The sequence below is a fragment of the Coturnix japonica genome, chromosome 4 (assembly GCF_054131305.1).
Source record: "Coturnix japonica strain WE chromosome 4, WE-NBRP24, whole genome shotgun sequence".
NCBI lineage: Eukaryota > Metazoa > Chordata > Aves > Galliformes > Phasianidae > Coturnix > Coturnix japonica.
In genome coordinates, this window is record NC_140666.1 from 43661645 (window position 1) to 43684582 (window position 22938).

The 22938-nt window shown below is 45.3% G+C and overlaps 1 protein-coding gene and 1 long non-coding RNA gene across 7 annotated transcripts in view; one reads left to right on the forward strand and one right to left on the reverse strand.

Moving 5' to 3' along the window:
• Positions 1 to 22938, forward strand: part of ENPP6 (ectonucleotide pyrophosphatase/phosphodiesterase 6) — a 30767-nt gene continuing 7829 nt past the window's right edge. Inside the window, exons 1-5 of one of the 6 annotated variants that reach the window (XM_085546678.1) lie at positions 2 to 2293; positions 3622 to 4547; positions 5346 to 5856; positions 14987 to 15166; positions 20613 to 20724. In XM_085546678.1, the coding sequence (XP_085402804.1) occupies positions 5628 to 5856; positions 14987 to 15166; positions 20613 to 20724 (521 nt within the window). In that variant the 5' untranslated portion in view covers positions 2 to 2293; positions 3622 to 4547; positions 5346 to 5627. Of the gene's footprint in view, positions 2294 to 3621; positions 5857 to 12575; positions 12619 to 14986; positions 15167 to 20612; positions 20725 to 22938 lie in introns of those variants that run through there. The other 5 variants (XM_085546677.1, XM_085546676.1, XM_085546680.1 and 2 more) reach the window with 5 other exon arrangements.
• On the reverse strand, positions 16666 to 22538 carry LOC107313316 (uncharacterized). The gene is made up of 4 exons (XR_001554917.3): positions 22337 to 22538; positions 20595 to 20762; positions 18826 to 18905; positions 16666 to 17840 (listed from the first exon to the last, which is right to left on the reverse strand). It is a non-coding gene; the product is annotated as an uncharacterized LOC107313316 (long non-coding RNA).

A 22938-nucleotide genomic window follows, 5' to 3' on the forward strand; every position in this document is an offset into this window, starting at 1 on the left:
TTCTGTGATTGCACCTTCCCAGGAGAGCAGCCGCGTGCTCGGGCTGACACCTAGCGGCGGTGTCGGCTCTCTCCTCCCTGCGGAGGCAGAGTGGAAATCTTTGTCCCATTGGCTTTGGCCCTCTAACAGCGCGCTGAACTCACCAAAACGAGGAAAAAGCTTTTCCAGGACAAAGCTTTCACCAGCTCTTCTCCTTGGTGTCCCTTGGGTGGAGGCGGCTGTCGCGGGATGGTGACTAGACCTCGCTGAGAGCTGACTGCATCAGAGAGACCTGAGCTGTGCAGGATTAAGACAGGCCTATGAAAGCCCCTCCTGAATCCCTGCCAGCAGCGCTGGAAATAGCCCAGGTGGGAACCTGCAGCTGAGCAGGACTTGGAAGAAATAAGCCAAAACCCAAACAGGCAGAGCAATGGGCCCCTAACCTTAATTATACTGATTTTCAACTGTTTCTTGCCCCTGCTAAGTGCATTAGCAGCAGGGGCAGTCACAGAGAAAGGAAAATAGTGTCTCTGTGGTGATCTGGTGCCTGTGGCAGGCATTCAGGGGGTGATTTATTGCTTCTTTGGCTGGCAGCTGGACAGCCACGCTCCGTGCTCACATATTATGGGGTTGTTTTCCATCGCCTCCAAACTTCCTTGAGAGAGCTAAGTACTTTGCCACCTACTTTCACCCTTGAAAATCAATGGTGTGTTGGCCATGCCAAGGGAAATAAAGCCTTACTGGGAAGGGGAAGCACAGGGTGACTGCTGCTGTAGGTTACTATAGCGTGTCCATTCCCAGAAACTGGAAATGACAGAAGATGGCGGGTCAGCTGGTTTGTTTTTGCTTCCACAGTTTTGGGTGGGAAAACAGAATGTGCTCTTAGAACGTGAAAAAGGAAAGCTTTTTGGCACCCTGCTGCCCCAGGGGGCTGGTACAGCAGGAGCAGCCTGTGTGTGTGAGCATTACATGTTTGCCAGTTTTCACTGCTATGTGATTCATGGTTTTTGCTCGTAGATCTTTGTTGCTCTTCACTATCAGTTCTGTGTTTTGAAAATCTAGAAAATGAACAGGACGTGGACAGCAAACAAACAATTCTTCAGCTCTAGAACAGAGATTCTTGTTACTGTTTGAAAAAAACTTCAAGGAGACAACTTGGTCATAAGCAGCAGGCCAGGATTCTGTAAGTATTCAGCTAGTGAGGGCATCCATCTGATGTGAAGATAAGATCTTGCCCTTTTACAGAAAGGAACGTTACTGCTGGTTGGACAGAGGAAGACCTTACCTGTAAGGAATCCTGGTGCAGATCCAGCCTTATCTGAGAACTTGCTAATAAACACCCACATCTGGGAAGCAGCTGCCATGCAAATATCATTCTACTCCAAACACAGACGGGTTGCAAAATTGATGGCTCTTCTTGACACGGTAAATTCTCCAAAGGTGATTCACCAGGCGATCAGATAAGATGCTGGAACCCACTGTGCTGCAAGACAAGCCGTTAACCTGCCTTCCAGTAACACCTTCAACCTCCAGGAACCAACACTCAGGACTGAAGCCATCAGAAACGTAAAGCCAGAACGACTGTGGTAAAGCACAGGGCAAAAGCAATGGTATCTGGGGGCAGCAAGTTACTTGGTAGCAGGGGCAGCTGGGCAGAGATCAGCCTTTGGGGACAAAAGTATGACAACCACCAGGCTGGCTTCAATAACTACTGTCAGAATAATGGCCCTTTTCCTTCTTTTGGCATGCGGAGATCCAAACTCCCATGGCTTTTAAGTGCTGATGTCAGAAGTTGTAGCTGAACTCTGTGTAACCTCCAGGCTATAAAGGATGCCATACGAAATATATATACACACATGTACATATTTATGCTAGTTCTGGATAGTTTCCTTTGTATTTATAGTAAGTTCAAGTCAACACTGTCTCTTTTGCACCCAGTGTAGAAGAGTACCAGAGAGATCAAACGTGGAATATCATTTTATTCTTGGAAAGTAGGTAGATCATTGCTGACTTGCTAAATATATAGCCTCTCAGATTACCACTTAATTAGTGGGAAAGTCTGAAATCTTAATACTCTACTGAAATGGGCCTACATTTGACTAGCACAAGATGTGTCTCAGATTGTTAAACTTCAGTCTTACACTTTTAAACTTTCAGAGCTGCTGCCCAAATAAGGTCTGACACTGACAGAAGCCCATGTGTGGGATGCTTGTGGACATGCAGAGCATGCTGCTGTTTTCTTGGAGGAGCTACTGGGATGTGAATGGATGCACAGAGCTCATTGTCAACAGGAACACATTTGAGTCAAGGCACAGTAGGTTTCATAACACAGACTTTATTTTGCTCTGGGTAACCTGAGCTGATGGGAGGACACCCAGCCCATGGCAGGGGTTGGGGCTGTGGGGGGCTTTAAGGTCTCTTCCAACCCAAACCATTCTATGAATCTATGATTCTTCGGGTTGATATCTAAGCAAAACTCAAATATTTTGGATGGAATGAAGTCCATTTTCAGACCATGACAATGACCCGCTCTCCCAGAGCTGGCCAGTCCTGCGCTCAGGCCAGCACACCATGGTCAAGGGAGGGGATGGGTGCTGAATGCAGCAATGAGATCCCATCACTTGGGGTGGGCTTCCCAGCCTTGTCTGACTTGAACTCCTTTCTTCTTCTCACTGGGTATTGTGTTTAACACCACTGGGCTTTTTTTTTTTTTTGTATGCACCTGTACATGTACTTCTTCCTCTTCTTCAAAGATACACAAGCACCATATTATTCCCATCAAGGTGTTTTTGTCTGGAGGTGGCTATGCTGTCTTATCCAATTAAGGAAAATGCAATCAAATGAGTAAGTCAGGCTGCGTAGGCCAAAATGTTTAAGCACTGCTATATGGAAGAGCAGGATACAAGATGACTGTCTTGTTATGCCTCCTTACCTTTCTTCCAGGTGAGAATTTCCACTCTAGATTCTCTAGTGTTTTATTTCCAGCAACTTCTGTCCTCACAAGTGCTCTTGAACCGAAGGACACAGGTCACGTGGTGCTGTGGACTCGCTGGTGACCCTAAATGAGCCAGCAGTGTGAATCTGTAGAACACTCTTTCAATTCTACCATGGTAGGACACAATGAAATAGGCCATCCAAGGGCACTGGGGGCAGTTTTCCAAAAATGAAAACTTGCTCTTGGCCAAGAGGATTTCCTGAGCAGCCCAAGTGGCTGAGGATCTCGTCCCAAACACAGTTGTGATCAGTGGGGTATCTCTTATTGTACAAGCCGGGCTTAGGGATTGTCTTTATTCATGCTTCTTCCAAAACATGGCATTGCTGCTAACTTGTGCACACTATTGTCCCTGGACCCCAGCTCAGGCTCTGATAGCTTTTGTAAGAGCATTTGTATCAAAATATTATTATGCTGGAGTCTCCAAGGCCATCTGGGGCTTTGTGCAGACAGGGTGCTTACAAATGAATGTGAACCAAAGCAAATCAACATTGCTTGGCAGGGATGAAATGCATTGCTGGGGTCTGTCTCTGCCAAGCGAGACTGCTTGGCCCCGGTCCCACTCTTCAGGGGGATTGTCTGTCAAAACACAATTTGGCATTGTGAGGCATCATGGTTACACAGCTCACTGTGCCTTTAACCCCTCTCAGGCCTCGTGCTGCTGCAATTTGTGAGTGGAGACCTGTGAATTTATGCCACTCTGAACAGAGTTCAAGCTGTGGCACTTTGCACCAGGCGTCCCTCAGGTAATGCTTTCCCTTAGGAGCTCTCAATCAGCAGGTTCCAACTCTCTTTAAGGAAGAATTTATCTCTTTACGGCTGTGAAATAGTAAACAGACATTGCTTAGTGGCATCTTGTGATGGAGGCCCAGCTTCTTAGCATTGCCACCTCAAACACCAGGTCATCCTTTCAAGGTGAGTCCAGTGTGGATACCTGATTATTCTCCTTCATTATCCCTCCCCCTGATAAGTAGCAGCTGCAGCTTCTGCCAAGTCCCCCTGGCAAGACCAGGGGGCAAGCTAGGACATTAGCACTAATGTGCTTATTCTGCCAACAATGCATAATCACAATTTCCTCCCCACTTCTGGACATTTTTATGAGTTCATTCACCTTCCATATGCTTATAGGAAGTGATCACTTCAATGATTTTGAGCCCATGCTTTTTGCTATAGTGACACCCCGCAGTGAGCATTAGCAGACCTGTCCCTGAGCACTGTCTCTGCTGGGCTCTGTCTTTGGCAAGGCCTGGCCATGCCTGGAGGTGCAGGTGACAAGCAGCACGTGCCACCCTGCCTGGGTTGTCACATCACCCTCTGGCCCAGCACGTAGCTGCAGCCCCACCTGGGCAGTTGTGGTTGCTGCAGCAGCCTCTCACAGACTGGGATGCTCACAACTCGGCTTTCCTGCTCACGCAGCTTTCCTCTCCTGTTGCACAGTGTGTGTGCTTTCCTTCTTTTCCTAGCTGCTGCCTTGGTTAAAATAAACCACAGGGTTCTCGCTATTGAGTGTTAGGAGAGGAAGAAGAACCTAAATGCACGACAGAAGAGTATGCAACAAGTCAAAACAGATGCCAAGGTAAAAGCCGGCTTTTGAATCATGTGTTTGCTTGTGGCAAGCCAAGCTCCTCGTGTCTGGCATTTGGGGCTGGCTGTGCTATATTTCACTGGCACACTCGCACCTCTGGAGAGCTGTGGCATCTCTCCCAGCCTGGCAAATACTTCGGAGGATTCTTGTGCACAAGGAAAAGCCTAAGTAGGTGGTGTTTATATAGGCAGCCTGCTTCAGAGAGGGTCTGGCCCCGAGCTGCAGGAAGGCCGGGAGCCCTGTAGTTCTGGCTGGAGTAGGGTGCTGTGCCCTGCTGGCCTTGGCACTGTTTGCTCCAGGAGAGGGCTGGGACTCAGGACCTGCTGTCATCCCAGCAGAGCAGGCCTTCTCCTGGGCATAGGATTTACTGGCAGCCCCAAAGCAGCTGTCTGACCTGGGCTGCAGTGTGGTTGCACAGTTCTGCTACGCACTGCAGTCGTGCCAAGAGACAGACAAAAATAAAGGCAGGCAAGATAAGGGAAAATACAGAAAAGCCTAAAGTTGCTGAGATGCTAACAGCTGTAGATGCTAAGTGAAGGGGTAGCGCTTTGTGCTCAGCCCTTGCACAGGTGCGGGCAGCTCGGAGCAGGGCGAAGGGGAGTCAGGCTGCTCAGCCGGCAGCGCTTGGCCCGAGTTGAGCGGGGTTAATGTGAGGCAGCGTCCTGCGCTGTAGGAAAGCCGGGCTGAGATGACACCGTCACTTCTGTGCTGGCAGGTGGAGGACCCTGCAGGGAATTGCGACCAAGGCGCAAACAACTCTTAATTAATATGAAATTTGGCACCGCCCAGCTCTCACCCCTACCAGCGGTGCCGGCAGGCAGCACAGCGCTGCGCGCTCAGTGAAGGCTGCCTTCTATTAAAGCACGAGGAGCTGCTCAGTCCCGCAGCACGCCGAGGACGGTCCCTGGCGGTGCCCCGCACGCAGTTCACCCGCCCACCCAGCAGCCCGGCAACCCATCATCCGCCAGCAATTAACGCGCGGCGCCGCAGCGCGGCTGTAGCTTTAAAGAGGGTGGAAGAGAGCGGTTCCAGGTCCGGCCCCGCCGTACAGCCTTCGCTGCTCGACCCGCCATGGGGAGCCGCGCGATCCTCGTCTTCCTCGCCCTCCTTTCCCTCGCATCTGCCCGTCGCAAGCTGCTGCTTTTCCTCCTCGACGGTTTCCGCTTCGACTACATCGACGACGCGGAGCTGGAGTCCCTGCCGGGCTTTCGGGACATCATCGGCATGGGGGTGAAGGTGGACTACATGACGCCCGACTTCCCCAGCCTCTCCTACCCCAACTACTACACGCTGATGACGGGTGAGTGATTCGCTGCCGCGATGCTCCGTGCAGAAGCGGAGGGCATCTCGCCTGCCTTTCCGTGTGCAGAACTTGTGAGTGTCCCGGTCATGCCGTTAGCTGGGAGCCTAAAGGTACGGTAGCACGGTGCTGCTGCTGTAGGTGAGCGGATAACCAGAGCTGTCCTGAGCCGGGAACGCTGCTCGTAGAGGGTTTTATTGCTGCGCGGGGCTCCCCGTCTAGCCTGCTGCGCTCTGAACGCAGAAATAAGCGGAAAGCAGCGAGCACGGAGTTGCTCAGACAGCTTTCAGTCAATAAGAAGGCATGCGTACTGAGGGGGAGACTACGAGGAGGCTTGTTTGCAGCCGACAGGTCCGCTTCAGAAAGTTCGGTATTGTACTTCTTTATAGACTTTACTTTTTGCCGTCATCGGTTCCTGCCTTGACTTTGCTACGAGTCCTTCCAGCAGCCAAACAGAAAGCTAGCAGGGAGCTTCGCTGCTGCTCCCCTCCTGGCTCCTTTCTTCTGAGCACTCGAAGAAGTGGGAGAAGAGTTGCAATGCTCCCAAAGCCGTTTCCTTTTAACCTAAACAGGACAATATATCTGTGTAGAGGCACTAGGAAGATGCAGAGTGCGGCTGAACCGTCCCTATCAGTTAAAGGCACTCTGCAAACAAGATCCAAGTACATAAAGAGACAGAAAAGTTTTTCTGGAGTTTCAGATTGGATCCTTTCTCTGCAGTTATTTGACATACAGGGCCTTTCAGCTATCTGGAACAGTGAGAGAGTCCACTCCCTCCTGGGTTGGTGGCATCTTCTGCTGCCTGCAGAACAATGCACAGCCCGGCAGTCTGTACGCTGCTTGCTGGGAGGGCAAAGAGATGCCATTGTAAGGCAGGACCTGACATCAGTGGTGTCCAGCTTGTTTTGAAACTGCTTAACTCCCTCCTCCCCTTCTTGAGAGAGGAATGAATGCCTGACAGGGCTCATTTCAACTATGAGTTTGTTTTTTTTTTTAAAAAGTAGAAAACTATCAATGGAAGACTGTCACTCCACTGGGGACCATCTCCTTTAGGTGTGTGCTTAACACTTTCTAGTTGTGAAAAGCCTTTGGATGAAGTCATTAAGAGGAACAGGGAGCAGCTGCTTTCTCTCCTTCCCACACCTTGTCGTCATTCCTGTTAAGTGTATGTGTGCAGAGCGATGTTCATCATCAGCCCTTTGGGGGGGTTTAGTACTCAGAAAGGGGTTCTGTTTTAGGCAATGAATCATGCCTACCAGACTTGTCACATTCCAGGGTACCAGCTTCTAATGTGAAGCCATGAGATTGAGCTCTGTCTCACAGGCTTTCTGAAGTCTCCTGACCTTTATGACAGGGCTCTCCATGCAAACACAAATGGCCTGCAAACAGTAATTAACGTTTATGGTGCATGAGCCACAGCACTGTTAAGCAGCTCAGCAAGAAATGAGGACTGGATTCAGGTAACAAACAAGCCCAGGGGAAGATCTGAGACTGCTCCTGAGCACTCAGAGTGTAGGTGTATATTTCATAGAATCACATAATTGTTTCAGTTGGAAGGGACCCCTAAATGCCATGTGGTCCCACTCCCTGCAACAAACAGGGACACCTACAGCTCCATCAGGTGCTCAGAACCCCTCCAGCCTGACCTTGGCTGTCTCCAGGGATGGAGCATCCACTGCTTTTCTTGGCAGCCTGTGTCAGTGTCTCACTGCCCTTAGCGTAAAACACTTCTTCCTTACGCCCAATCTAAATCTTCCCTCATTCAGGGTGAAACCATTTCCCTTTGTCCTGTCACAGCAGACCCTGCTAAAAGAGTTTGTCCCCATTCTTCTTACTTCAGATACTGAAAGGCTGATTCAGGTCTCCCCAGAGCCTTCTCTTCTCCATGCTGCACAGCCTCAGCAATCTCAGCCTGTCCTCTTGGGGAGGTGTTCCATCCCTTGGGTCATTTCTCTGTCCCTCCTCTGGATGTGGACCAGGAGGTCCACATCTCTCCTGTATGAGGACCACCCCCATCCAGACACTGTGCTCCAGATGAGGTCTCACAGCGCAGAGCAGAAGGTCGGGATCACCTCCTGTTGATGCAGCCCAGGGCACTGTTGGCTTTCTGGGCTGCAAGTGCACATTGCTGCCTCATGTCAGGATGCCATTCTCCTGTGTCCATGGGTTCTTTTTATCAGGTTTTGGAGATGCTGAGGCAGAAGGCAGATGTAGTGCTGGTGGGGGTGAAGCTGTATGCTCAATGCATACATGCATGTTCAATCTGATCTCCCATTAGACACCACAATTTGTGCATCTGTGCTGTGGGGGATGCCTGTAACTGACTTTTCTTCCTTTAGAAACTGGCACAAACAGGACTTAAATGTTACTAATTTGTTCTGGGAAATCAGGGACTACAAGGACAATCTATTCTGTATTTCTTGTCCTGAGCTGCTGTATCATGAGTTAAGAAATTCATTTTCAACCTTCAAATTGCTGCATCTCAGCATTTCTAAGAGTGCTTTCATAGTCCATAGGCTTATATTCAGTAAACCAGCTTGACAAACATCAGTACACTTCCACTCTAATTTGCTCTTTACCTCCCATCTCTTACTCTGCGCACTCCATCCCCTCTTTCCCTGTGCATTCACAAGCCTGTGAGGAACCACATCCACTCAGGAATGCTCACAGCCCCAGTCTGGGCTCACTGTGAGCCTACACATGAGGATATTGCAGCTGAGATGCATTTCCCTCTTTTTTCCTTCCATTCTCATGAGCAAGGTCTCTCCTTTTTGCTCTTTGCCCTTGGCTAAGTGTCTGTGTGAGCTCTGTGAATCTGGAGGGGGTGGTTCAGACCAGAGAAGCATTTAGGTTGGGAAAGGCCCTCAGGATCACCAAGCCCAACCAGCAGCCTACCACGGGAGAGTTCGCTGAGGCTTAGCAAAAGATGGTCTAACCAAAACTGATGCATGGATCTAAAAAGCAACATAAAACACCCCATTTTGCTGTCAGTACTTACTAGCTGCAGTGGGAGAAAGAGCACACAGCTTAGGTAACATGTTACAAAAAGTCTCGGTGAAATAACTGGTTAAATATTGAGAAGCATGGGGTGGAGATGACTTGTCATGATCATGCTGCACTGCATGGTAATGATGGGAAAGCTAATTGAAAACCTATGGTTGTGAAACTGGGAGGGTTATGAGCTGTTAAAACTGATGAATTCAGGGAATGATGGGGTAGGATGACAACCACCAGGCAGTGAAATGTGACCTGGTGGTTGTCATGCCAGAGCGTTTGGCTAATAAGTGCAATGAGCCATAGAGCGCTGCCAGAGGTGGGACTGCTTGTTATATAGAGAGAGTAAACAGAAGAACATTTTTACTGCTAATCCTCAAATTGGAGTCATTCAAAGACAATAGTGTTCTGTGTTAACCCTCCTTGTAATAAATTAGTTCTTCCCCTTTGCTGCTAATCTAGATCCTACCTGATGTCCTAACTTACCATTCTCCATATCTGATATTGCAGCCTGATGGTTTTCCTTCTTTCTTCTTTTTCCTACTATCACAGAGTTCTGTGATTGCAGGTGAGAAATGAGCACAGGCAGGATGGCATTCTGGGAACAGAAACATCCTTGTTGTGGGCAAATACCTTTTGAATCAGTGAGCAAAGCTGTGAAGAAAAATACTATAGAAAACTCTGATGCCTTAGTGCATGAAGTTTTCCAGGCAAATTTTATAAGAGTGACAAAAGCTTCATAGGTACTTGAGCCCCTTCTATAAGCTTAATGGCAGCCTGAAATTGTATAAACTGGAATCTTTGACTTTATATATCTGGCATCACTGGGTAAGCTGGAAAACAGTTCTGGTGCTTGCATGGCCTTAAATCCAAGTACATGTAAGGAGCTCACAAGGGAGAAGCAAGGCTGTGTTAGTGATGGAAAGCATCACTTAAATGGTGAAATAGGCAAAAAATGTCACTGATGCTGTGTTGGAGAGAGCTGTGTGGAACTAGAAGTGGGTTTGACAATAGGGAAAAGAAGGAACACAGATTTGACAATCCAAAATGCTCACTTAGGCACACCATGTGTTGTTTTGCAAAGAAAGGAGTTAAGAGCACAAGCCACCTCAGGATCTTATCCTATGGAAAGTGCTTAGTGCTTCTCTTTCTCTGTCTTGGCATGGCTCTGCTGGGAGGTTTCATGCCAAAGTAAATGGAAAATCTGAGGTCTCCATTCACAACAGGAGTTATTTGGGGAGCCATGTGTGCTCTTTCTCAGAAAAAAAGCTGCTTATGTTGCAGAGCTTTGGAGGCAGCCGCAGGCAGTGGGTCCTGTGGGTGCACCCCAGCCCTGCGGTTCTTCTGGCTTGGCCAAGGCCAGGTCTGCACCATCTGCAGACCCCCTGTGAGCTGACCCCCAGCCACTGTAAACATCAGCACTGCTCCTGAGATGGGGACTGGGGCAGGATTTATTTTCTGAGATCCCAACAACAAATGTAGGCCTTTCTGGTGGCTGTGTGGCCTTTCTTGGCCTCTGGACAGGGTAGTGGATCCTGATGGTGGAAATAGGTGTGTGGAGAGCAGTGGGCAAGCAGCATCCATGCTTCTTTTCTGAGAGGTCTGTTCTTGGCAAGGAGGCTGCAAGGCCCCATGGATCATGTGAGATAGAGGAAGAAGTGGAGCAGAAGGCACCTCAGGTCTTCTGAACCCTAGGTTGAGGTCTGTGGTCTTTACAGAGCCATCCCACCGCTGCCATAGCTCAGTGTACTCCCATTTTCCCTCCAGTACAGCCAATCTTGCTGTGCACTGTGATGCTGGTGTGCCATGCAGACTGCTCACCCTCACATGCACATTTATCCTGTGTTTGTTTCCTGGCTTACAGCATGGTACTGCAGGCAGCACAAGTCATGGCTGTGCAGCACAGATGGAGGATAGGGATTTGCATGCTTAATAATTAACTGTCACCACTGCAAGTGTGCCCTTTGAGCTCTGTCAGCAGGGGATGTGGCCAAAACCAGCAAAACACAAATGCTGCCACTACCCTACCACAGCCATCTCTGTGAGCTGTGAAAGTGTGTTTCACTTTGAGACCTGTTCTTTCTCTTGCTTTAGAACTGTAGAGCTACATACTCTGATGTAGTGGTCAGTATTGCAGTGCTCAAACCAACATGGCTCTCCTTTTTGCTAGTGATGGTTTCAGTGGATGTCCCGTGTCTGCTGTCTGTTAGACAGAACCTGAGCTCCAGGCTGGTCCCAGAAAGCATGCTGACAGATTCTGTTCATTACCTAAGCAAGCTCTTACCTGAGCCAAAGACAAGAGAATTTTTGAAGAGCCTAGTTTTTATGTTTTTGGTTGTTATTTTTTCCTTTAGAGCATGCTTCATTCAAATCTATCTCAGGCTACCAAATGAAATACCAGAGAGGGGATTAACAGTACTCACATTGTTTGAGACATAAAAATGTCAGGGGTAGGAGTATGAGAGAGGCTGGTTATCAGTACCAGAGAAACAAAATGACCTCAGCTTCCCTGTCCAAACAGGAAAAAAGACAGGAGAATGGAATGAATGTGATGAGGGATGAGCAGCCCATAGCTAGTACAGCTGCTACCAGCTATTAGCAGTAAGTGGACATTTGTGTGTCAAAGTATCTCCCTCTCTAGAATTCAAAGTAAGAAAGGTGATGGAAAGAAGGCTGCCAGAGGCTTTTTCTCTTTCTAATGGTGCACTCAGAAGCACTGGACATTGCTGTGCTCTGATCCATGAGCTGCTTAGAGCTGTGGCTGCTCAGGCACAGGAGTTGCAGATCAACAAATCCCCTTTAGAAATAAATAAATGCTGCCCACAGCAGATTTTTCTATGTATACCTTGTATAGCTTACTTGTATAGCAAGTTCTCGCTTGACGTAGGCTAATGTGTTTCAGCTTTGTAGCTGTATGGTACTGAGGGCCATAAAAAAAATGGAATGGCATTGCCAACAGGCTCTTCTGGGAGCATAAATAGTTTGCTCACATCTTGCACGAGCTGTTTTCAACTGGGGACTTGCAAGTGGTAGGGCCATTTTGTCAGGATATGGGCTCCCACTGACTTCTCATGGGTTAGGCAGCAAGCAATGGTATGAGACATTCAGTTCCACACACTGGTATGGTAACTGGGAGGTCTCTTCTACTCTGCTGTATAAACTTACAGGATTTGTGCACAGGATTTGCATGAAGGAACTCAGTTTCTTCTCCTGGCGCTCTTCCAGAGGGATACAGCAGTTATATTCCTGGGAACTAGATGTTCTTTCTTTTCCTCTGTTAATTGAGGAAGGGTTGTTCTTTTACTGCACCTGCAGTGAGTTTAACTCACAACATCTGTCCGCTGCACTTGGGTTTTGCCCTGCTTCTTCTTTTGGAGCTCTAGAGTTAATATTTGATTACAGAGGAAAGCAGCAGTAATGGAAGCAATAATAAATTCAGCACGCTATGGTGACTGTATAACAACACGGTGCTATTTTGACAGTTGTTAAAAAGAGGATCACCAGAGGTCATTTTCTCAGGCTGCGGGAAATGAATTACAGCAAAGGATGTAAAGGAACTTGGGAAGCACGTGTGGCTCAGAAGACATTTGAGAAATGGCCTTAATTCCATGTATGCGTCTTTAAGGGAGATATCCTTTCTATTGCAGGGCTTTTTAATCTACTGAGTGAGTCATGAAAGTGCCATGGCTGAAGATTAACACAGGACAAAAATCAAATTAGAGAGCAGACATACTTTTTGAATGGTGTTTCCTGATGATGAATACTGGGGTGAGCAATGCATGGAAGAGGTTATTAGTTGGTTACTGATGTCTTGCAAGGATATCTAAGGTCTGCCTGGGACATCGGCTCCAGGCAAGAAGAGGGGAATGGCTCTGGGCAGCGTATATGGTCCTGTCTGCTCATCTGATGTTCCCTCCTGGCCCTGTGAGTCTGTAAACTTGAAAAATATTTGCATCATCCTTTAAAAAAAGGTGAAGATAGTTCAGGTGTTTCTGTGCTTTATTATGTATGTATTGCAATTATTTGTTGCTGTAGATGTTCTCCAAGAGCACAACTTGCAGCATATAGAAGTGCTTTGGAGCCTGGCATATACTGCAGATGTTTCCAAAACAACAATTGAATCATATTCCTCTTAAAACACTGAAAACATAGGCCTTACAGTCTTGGAGGTGTCTCTTTAGTGTAAAAAGAGTTGGAACCTATGGAAGAATGGACTCATTTAATGTGGTGTTCAGGAAGATACTGTCCTCTGTATTATAGCACACACATAATGAAACTTCGCAACAACGCTACATAGAACAGTCTCTGTTCTGTTCCTTAAAGAGGTGAGCCAGCAGCCAGTAGACCTCCAATCCTATAGGGAGCTGACATCAGTAGCAGCTGGAGCTCATTGTTTTTGTATGAAAGCTGTACTGTGCATCAAACAGATGCGTGGCCTCCCAGCTTCAACCCAACCTGCAGGCTTCTGGGGCTGGCACCAGCTTCTGGCTCTGCAGTTTAGCAAGTTGATATATGGCTAGGAATTGATGGACTTCAAGAAGCTGAAGAGACAAGGCTGCCCTCTAAATAAGCAGCTTGTGTTTTTGAGGCACTACAGAGGCTTCCTACTAGTTCTTTTTAGACTTACAGTGAAGAAAGCACTTGGCAGCCTGAGGTGGACAGATTACTTCCCCTCCAGTTCAACAGTTCTCCTAAATTAAGCCTGTTTGTTTTAATATGGTGTATAATAGGAAGGAGAAGCCTGCTTGTTTTAATGCGGTGTATAATAGGAAGGAGGTTTTCAAGATCCATTTCAAGGTCACATGTACACTAAGTATACAGAGTCCTCTGCTTTTTAAAAACAAGCGTAGTAAGGTTATTTCAGTTCTGCTCACCACGCTTGTTCTCACGGTAATCGATGTCTGTAATCTGGATCCCTGAAATGTCATGAGTCACCAGGTAATGGTGGTGGTGTCTCATAGATACATTAGCTGTTGCTTTTTAAGATGAGGAAATCATTATCTTCCAGTACAACTTAATCTTTAACATTTTGTTTTCCATTTCTATTAACTCACTTGCAGATTAACTCTTAATGTACTGTATCTTCTCTTTTGATAGCTTTCAGCCAATACATACCAGTGTCTTGTAATATAAAGTTGCCCAAGTACACCCAATGTGCAGTGAGGGGGCTTGAAAATGTCTAATGCAATGATTGCTGTCTAAGAACCAAGAGCAAAGTACATTTGTGTTTCTAAAAACAATAAAACCAGCAAACAAAAATGGAAATTAATAGTAGTGTGTAAAGGTTTTAGCCTATTTCTGACTTGTATGAGGAAAAAGCAGTGTGGAACATGGACTATTTCAAATAAGAGAGCAGACTCTTCCAGCCCCAGACTGGTTGCACATCTGGACCTTCTGGCCTGATCTCCTGTGGGTCTGTGGCTTGCAGCTAAGGTGTGTGCCAGGAGTAGAGGGTCTCTTGGGTGGGCCTGGTGACAAAAAGAGCCTCAGGGGAGTGAGTGTCTGGTTTAGAGGGACAGCATGAAGTGAGGATGGAGAGGGCTGTTTGTACCAGCTGTGTCCTGCCTGATTCCCTTACTCCTTACCATCATGGAGCTTTCAGGCCACTTGAAGGATGGTGGCCTTGCTCTTTATTATTTTTCCCATATTCCGAGTGCTGTTGCCCTGCTTTTTTAAGTACCGGTACTGAGCAGCACATGCACTAGATGAAGCAGAGGACAAGTGTGAGTTTCCCAAAATTCCTTCTACGTTTTCAGATCACACTTTAATCCTTTCCTGTTTACAGACTGCAGTACTGGGGCTGTGTGTGGGTGGATGACTTAAAATAGTCTCAGACCTGGCAGATGTTGGATGCAGAGAAGCCAGATCTCAGCCCAACACATGGCATCTCTGTGGTTGCTGCTACAGCGAGTTGTTCAAGCTGGAAGAGTTCCTTCTTCTGGCTACAGGTCCCTAAAAGTTGGCAGGCTCCAGGTGAGCTAACTACATTTTCTTTCTGCACCATTCATGATCCCAGAGGCATCTTTTCAGCTGACTTGCTGAGTGAGCAGGCGGTAACAGGGATGTGTTGCTGATGGCATCCTTCTGCTGGAGAATGCGGCTCTGACAGTGCTCTTTTTATTATCCCTCCCTAAAGGTCGCCACTGTGAGGTTCATCAGATGATTGGAAACTACATGTGGGACCCAAAGATGAATGTATCTTTTGATATTGGTGTGAATAAAGAAAGCCTCCTACCTCTCTGGTGGAATGGATCAGAGCCTTTGTGGGTCACAATGATGAAAGAAAAGAAGAATGTTTTCATGTACTACTGGCCAGGTTAGTATGTCAAAAATTAATACCAGTTATTGATGTATCTTTAAGTGCTCCGTACTGCATGGGGTGGCTTTCTCATACACTACAGTTCTGAAATACAGACAAGAATTATGAATACCTTACTAATCACTTATGGAAATGAATTTGCTTTTCTAAGCCATATGCAGTTTGCCTTGGCCTAAGAGAAAAAATGACTAAGGTGTCTCTGGGAGTAATATTCCATCAAAGATTACCTTTAGGGACACTGCTGGCTTGCAGAGCACCTCCTTCTTCCCCATCGGCTCCTCCCCTCTGTCTACCTGTATCCCTGCTGTGCTCAATGGTTCACAGAGCAGTGCCATAGGCCATATCACTGATCAAAGCTAAACAGTAACCATCTTCTCCCAATGTTTATTTGTTTTTAACCTGAAACTTAGTAGCTGAGAGCTGAAGGCTGTCAACCTGTATTATGAAGGCAGCAAAATTCCCAGTGAAAAGCAGAGCATTTTTTTGGTGAGCAGGAATCAGCATTGTCTTCTTCATCACTAGCTCTTCTGTGATTAGTTTCTCCAAGTATGAGCCATTAATTCGGAGGGACTTTGCCTTTCCATTCCCGGTCTGTTGCATACTGGACAACCAAAATCTGTAGGGGCCCCCAGCCAGCCAGTTTCCACCATCCAAGTGTTCTCTCTCCAGGAAAACTGCCACAGGTTTAGGAATGGGAAGGAAGAACCAAGGTGAAGAACACAGAAAAGCTATCCAGATAGAAAGGCTCTAAAAGTGGCAATATTGCATTGAGATCTCAGAGGATTGTAGTTGTAGACTAGATAGAACACAAGTATCCAACCTTTTGGCTTGTCTGGGCCATGTTGAACAAAGAGGAATTGTCTTGAGCTGCACGTACAGTGCTCTGAAAGTAATACCTTCTATTTATTTTCACTGAAAATACAACCAATACAACAAGTAACACTTAGACGCTTTTAGAATAAAGCAAATCCTTGGCTATGAAATACTCTTTTTCAACATACCCTCCACCATCAGCTGTGCATTTTCACCAGTGATGAGCAAGAGCCTATTTGCCTCGGTGGAGGTGAACTACTATCACTATTGCCACTGCTGAAATGCACCGCTCACTGCGCTTGCACCCACTGTTGTTTGGTCTCAAAAAACATCAAGAAAGCATCAGTAAATGTCACTGAGTGGCTTTTTTTTTTTCCAGGAGGAATTCAGTGACACTCATTTGCTTTGTAGGCACTTCCATGTCAGACAGCATTCTGTCAGAGTGCCCATCTGCTGCCATCTGTCACATGGCAACAACATGTATCAGAATATTGGTGGGAAGGTTCAGCTCCTACTGCCATACCACCAACATCTACCTCTGGTATCATAGGCCAACATAATTAAACAGGAGGCATTACTTTCAGAGCAACCTTCATAAAACATAGAGTGCTATTAATGTTTAAGTAACAAAACATTTCAATTTCAACATTTTTTCTTTAAAAAATGAAAAAAAGTGGGGAACAAAGCCATAAAATCAGTAGGACACCAACACAGTGGGCAGGTTTGATGGCAGTGGCTGCAACCCTGATTGAGCTCTCAAGGTGTTTGTCAGAGATTTCTGATGAAGTTTCGTTCCTCCTGTACTTCATGTTCGATCGCTATTCACAAATACGTGTAATGCCAATAGCAATGACATGAGTAAGGTGTGGTTGTGAAGTGAGAGATATTTCTCTCTGGTAAGAGAGGGTTTATGAAAGTCTGGTGAGGAGACGTGATCAGATTTTTGAGTTGAATATTCAATTGCAAGTCCATACATTCCATCTGAAAATTTGCAGGTCAACTACTTATGTCAGTTGAAAATGATGTCACAAACATTAATTGATCAGTTTCTTTGGCAATCCCGAAACCTGTTCTCAAACTCCTTTAAGAGAACAAAAAGCCTGGCTGCACGTTCTTTGCTGTTCAGAGCCCTTTGTTAGCAGGAACAGCAATATGGTGCCAAGTTCATTGTACTTTGCTCCGCAAGATGCTATTTTCTCTCTAGCCAGCAGTCACAGAAGACAATGACCCAAACAAGAGTGATCAAATGTAATGGCAATGTATTGTGAATGCCAGAGAACTAATTCCCAGTGCCAAATTACTTCACTACCATTTCCTCATCAGTGCTGGTTCCAAGCTTTGCAAATTTGGAATCCAAAATCTGCTACTTCATATCTTTACCTCTCTTCCACTGGTGTGCACATTCAGTGCTTAGAAGAAAGTCTAAACCCCAGAACAAGGGGACACCAAGCAGCTGGTTGTTGAGTGTGAACACTCATCTATCACATCCACATCTGAACATAAACACAGCCAAGTGGGCAGTATTCATTCAGGACATCCCAGCCCTGGAAGCAGAGGCTCTGAAACACCACTGTGCTCGGTGTCCCAGTGCTACCTGTGCCAAAAGCTCTTGTCATAAGCATTTGGCTTGTGGGGATGCTTTTAATTTTTATTAATGGCAACTAACAGTCTCACTTCATAGATAAGCATTATGTATTTATCAGGAATCATCTGCTCTTCAAGGCATTCCTGGGGAAAAAAGTTGTGCACCCTCTGAATGTCCAATTGCTCAGAAAAACACAATTGCTAACACCGTACTGAGGTTCATTTTTCAGCACTGTGTGCTTCAGCTGAAGTGCAGTGACGTCTTTCCTAAATACTGAAATGAGAGAAAGGAAAAAATAAACTCCAAATCCAACCTTTTGTCATTTGGACACAACGTTTTCCAGACCATGGAGCTAGTCTGGAAAGTTGTCAAAACTTTTTGTTATGACGTGAAGTGTCCAACTGTTAAATCAATGTTTAGAAACACAATTTAAAATTGGCAGAGTCTCAAGTCTCCATGTCAGATAGAGCATATATATCACTGCAAAAGAATTCCTTATTCCTGCTCCAGAAATTGAAGTTTGAAAATAAAGGTTTAATTTCCTACAAAACTATGCGGAAAAGTATTTAATGTTAAATCTCAGCACATACAGCTCATCTATTTGTACTTGAACCAAGGAAAGTGTAACATTCCCTTTGTCTGGCTCCAAATGCTTTCAAATATCCTTTCCCATTATTTTTAAATGAAAAAATTTACCATCTGTTCTGGCCTCTGTCAAGATGTAATGTAATTACTAGAGGGTCTTCAGAGCCAGTCATTTGGAATTTTAACAAGCCTGAACATCACAAATCCAATTTTAAGTTCTGTTTGTTACAGAGGCAAAAAAATCCCACAACAAACCAAACCACAAAACCCTAAGCAAACAAACAAAACAGAACACTGACAATGAACTGCTTGCTTTTTGTCCGCTTCTTCTGTCTCATTTACCACTGAAGTGGCCAAATCTTCTAATTTCTGCTGCTTCTGTAGTCTCATACGTCATGCTCATCCCTTGACAATCTAGAAATAGCGAAGATATCAAAGCAACTAAAATACTAAAATAGTCCAGGTACCCAAGAAGCCGATGCTGTCAGTTAAAAGTATTATGTAATTCTGGAGAGCAATATCTGAGAAAATTATAATCTAAAGTCAGTACCTGAAGAGGAAAAGTCAACCTATGAGTCACTGGTTATGAGCAACCATCCATCAAATCTAAAATTCTAGGCGTCAGTTCTCAAGTTAGGTATGACTGGCCTTGTGTTTCCAAATGTGTCCTTACCAGAAGAATGGAGCTGGATCCAGTCTTTTCCAAGACTGAAGTGCCAGAGAAGAAACTGGCTGTGAAGTTCCTGTTCAGTCCTAAAATGCAAGCAAAATCAAAGAGGAATACTGCATCGCCCCTAGTATATGTGGTGCCTAAAAGCTTGTGTTTTGCTGCTGGCAACACCTAGGACATCATGCAGAGGAATGCGTTTGAAGAACTCAGTCTTACACCTCTGATTGTAAGAATTACTTTGTCTGTAATTCCATCCAGGTAGATGTTGTACGAGGCATGCAACCATATTAATTACATGGGCATGATGATAGGTATGTGCCTAGCCAGAAGTGAAGATGTAAAAGTTTGGAATGACTGCAGCAGCAGAAGAAACTGACTATAGATCCTTTAGAAATGGGTCTCTCATCATTTTAGCATGTGAATTGGATGCCCCTTTAAACTTGTTGGCTGTTTTGGTGGTATTCAAAAGTAGTATTCGAAGGCCTGTTTTCAGCAAGTCATTGCCTAAATAGGAGAGACTTAGTATGGACAGTCTAAACTGAACAAAGCCAAAAGGTGTGGTATTTCATCTGCTGCAATACTACATCCCTTGCAATCGCCTGTTGAGACTCGCATTGCAATGCCAGGTCTCTTGGTCAACTTATTTTGCAAGATGTTTTCCCTGTATCCCAGTATTGCATCTCAGCAATACGAGTTACTGCAGGCTGAGGCACATGACACAGACAATTTCTCTTTGCTGAATGTCCCAGGGATCAAACTGCTCTGAAATGCCTCAGAGAAGAGCTCTGCAATTTGCCCTAGTGTCTTCTCTAGACTTACACATCCCATGCAACCTTAATTCCTCCCAGCCAATGTATCAGCTTCTGAAAGTCCTTAAGCCTCTCTCTTTCATCCCAAAGGGAAGGCAAAGTGACCTAAATGTAGGCAGATTCAGTGTACCGCTTAGAGTTGCCTTTTTGACCTGGCAGTATTGCTGTATACAGAGTACATTTTCCAAGAGATCTACTTTTTCTCTTGCGCCCCAGTAACCTACATGTAAATTCATAGCTCTGATGGGAGCACTCTGGGGTTCTCTAAACATATTTCGCATGAGTTCAGTGTTTCTGAAAGCACCGTTCTTTTAAATATTAATGTTATTCATCAGCACAGGAACCAGAGAGCAAAAGGGCAGAAAACCACAGAAACAAGTTTTTGTGTGTTCAGGGCCATGTTCTCCTGTAGGATTTGTTGCCACTAAATTCTGGACTGTATTTTGCAAGGAAGGATGCAAGTTACCAAGAGAATTAATTGGTCTATACTGTTTCAACAAGATCTCCCGGGAAACAGATTTAATAGCAGAGAGCCAAAATCACATAATAAAATACAGTTCATAGAGGATATTACGATGTAAGATGCAGTGTATCTAAGTGGAAAATATTTGCTAATCTTTGAGGGAATATTATCAAAATCTACTATGTTGGAAGTCTGGAAATGAGGATATGTGGCCAGAGTAGTTAAGATGCAAACAACCAAGTGATTTAGGTGGAAATGATGGGCCACAAGGGCATCGAAGTTTTGTGCTCTGGGAAGGTCATGCCTTCCTTTTAAAGAGGGAAATAAAGGGTTCCAATGTTCCATTTGCTGCAAGCACTCATCCAACAACCCTCTTTTCCCTTTTCCTTTCCCAACCGCAGTTTCCAGCATGGAAAGTGTAAGGTAAGTAACGTCACAGGGAATTTACTGTGAATAACAGTCTGTGGGGTCTGTAATGAAGGTGTAACTGCAGAACTTACCATATTTTTCATTCATAGGTTGTGAGGTTGAAATCCTTGGAGTCAGACCAAGTTATTGCCGCGAATACTTCAGTGTCCCAACGGACCAAAACTTTGCAGATGCTATCAGCGACGCTCTCGAGGCTCTCCAGTATGTCACTAAAATTCTGCATAGGGTTCTTTCCTTTCCTAAAAGCCAATATTTGGGTTTACTATGAGCTCTTGAGCAATTTTCAGGATTAGCTCCCACATAGGAAGATGAGGTTCAAAAGTAGATTATAATACTCGCGTAGAAACATGACCACGTACAGGAACAGAGAGTTACATTAAGGTCAGAGGGAAGAAACACATGTTCCTTTTATTGTGAGCAGGTTACAACACAGAGGAGACAACCTGACTTACTATTCAAACAACTTCAGTATCAGGCTGTGAGAGTCTCTCCTCTGACCTGCAGTAGCAGACTTTGAAATGCAAAGATGTAGAGAACACTCCTAAGACATTCATCCCTAATCCCTAGTTTACAAGACCAATGTTTTGGCTCCTTCTGCATTTTAAAACATCTTAGGCACATTTCTTTTGGATTAGACATTAATTCTGTGTAAATATGAATACCATGATAACACATCTCTCAGCTGGCTCTTAGGAAAACAGCATGTTCCACACCCAGCTGTCCAGTTGCACCATCTCTTATCCAAAGGTCAACAAGGAAGAATTCCTTGTAGTTTGTAAAATTACATGTGTTGACACTGCACCACCATGTGTGTAGCCTAAGCCTTACCTTTGCTCTAAATCAACTTTCTCATTTAAAACCTCATTGGTTCCATTATTTATCCAATGGAGTCTGAAAAGCCTAGCATGCAGGTGCTGAGGGTTACTTGTCCTTGACAGAAAGGCTCCAAGAGGATGGGAGAGCTGCAGGGGGTGTTGCTCACAGCTGCACACAGGGTTCTGCTGCAAGATGCTCCCAAATTAATGCCATTAGAAGGCTCAGAGGGAAGCTGTCTCAGAGCACCTGAAAATCCACTGAAAATGTTTCAGTAGCTATTTCACCTGGAGTCACAAGGCTATTTGCTGCAGCTGGCAGTAAGAAGAGCAGGGACATGCAATTGTGGGAAAGCTTGCAAGAGATAAGAGTTGGCCATTTCAGGAGGAGGGTAGATCTCTATTACCATGTTGTCTGCAGCAAGTTTCCCAAAGTGCCCAAATCCTACAGATCCTGCAGGAGCTAAGGGTGATTTGTTCTTTGAACTGTTTCTGTTTGCGCATTGTCCCCTCTACAATTTCTGTCTGGCTTCCTTTCTCTCCCCCTAAAGCCTCCTTTATGTTTCTTCCCCATCTAGAACTTCAGGGTTCTCTCCATAAAGGTTGTATGGTGCCTTTAAAGGGTGTTAATAAAATGAAACCCTTGTTACAATTACAGATGTTCAGCTTTCCTTAGCAAGTTTTCCTTTTCTATTTTTTTTGAAGTTTACTGATGATAAGAGAATACAGGACTAACGTAAATTGAAGTTGTATGTAAGGTTCAATATGTATCACTAGAGCACTGAGCCCTCTTTGAAAAATCTCACCATGGTCTAAGAAAGACCATTTGTTTTACTCTGTCAAGATTTCTCTTATTTTTTGCCTACAGCAAAATGGTCTTTTAGTTGCAAGTGAGGAGCCAAAGTAGTCTCAGCAGTGAAATAACAGGCATTGCTTGTATGGTGACAATAACAAAAACATGGTAGTAAATATCCAAAAGGTTATTTACAAGAAAAACTCACCTGTATGGAAGCCTTTGGTCTGCTGGGAACCGCTAAGGCAATCTCCACCAAGGAGCAATCTCCAAGAGATGCTGCCTTAGAGGTGGTCAGCCCTTAAATGAGGTCCAGAGGAGGTGGAGTCAAGCTCCACCCCTTCCGGGAGCACAGCTAAATTACTCTCACCTGTGCTCCCACAGCTGATCCAACACTTGCCTCAGCTGATTAATCAGAGGTTCAGGCTGTGATTACCAATTTCCCATGAAATTGCTGCAGAAGAAGACTGTTTAAAGAAGTTCACTGAGGGCATATCCAGCACAGAAATTACAGGGTTACATTTTAGAAATTAATTTGTGCCTAAGATAGATGGAAAGTAACAATTTAAATGAAATTGAGTGTGGTGAGGGCTGATGTTTTCGAATGGTTTTAAAACCACATAGTATGACTGGCAGAGACATTCCCACCAAGGTAGAGGCATTCAGCTGCCTACAGGACTGCTCTTCTGTGGCCTACAGCAAACTCCCTAGTGTAGTTAATAGGTCCTAATTTCATTCATTCAGTCCCTCACCTCCTTTTTTTTTGTCTCCTGTCTCACTTGTCATCCCAGACTACCTGCACATCTTTAA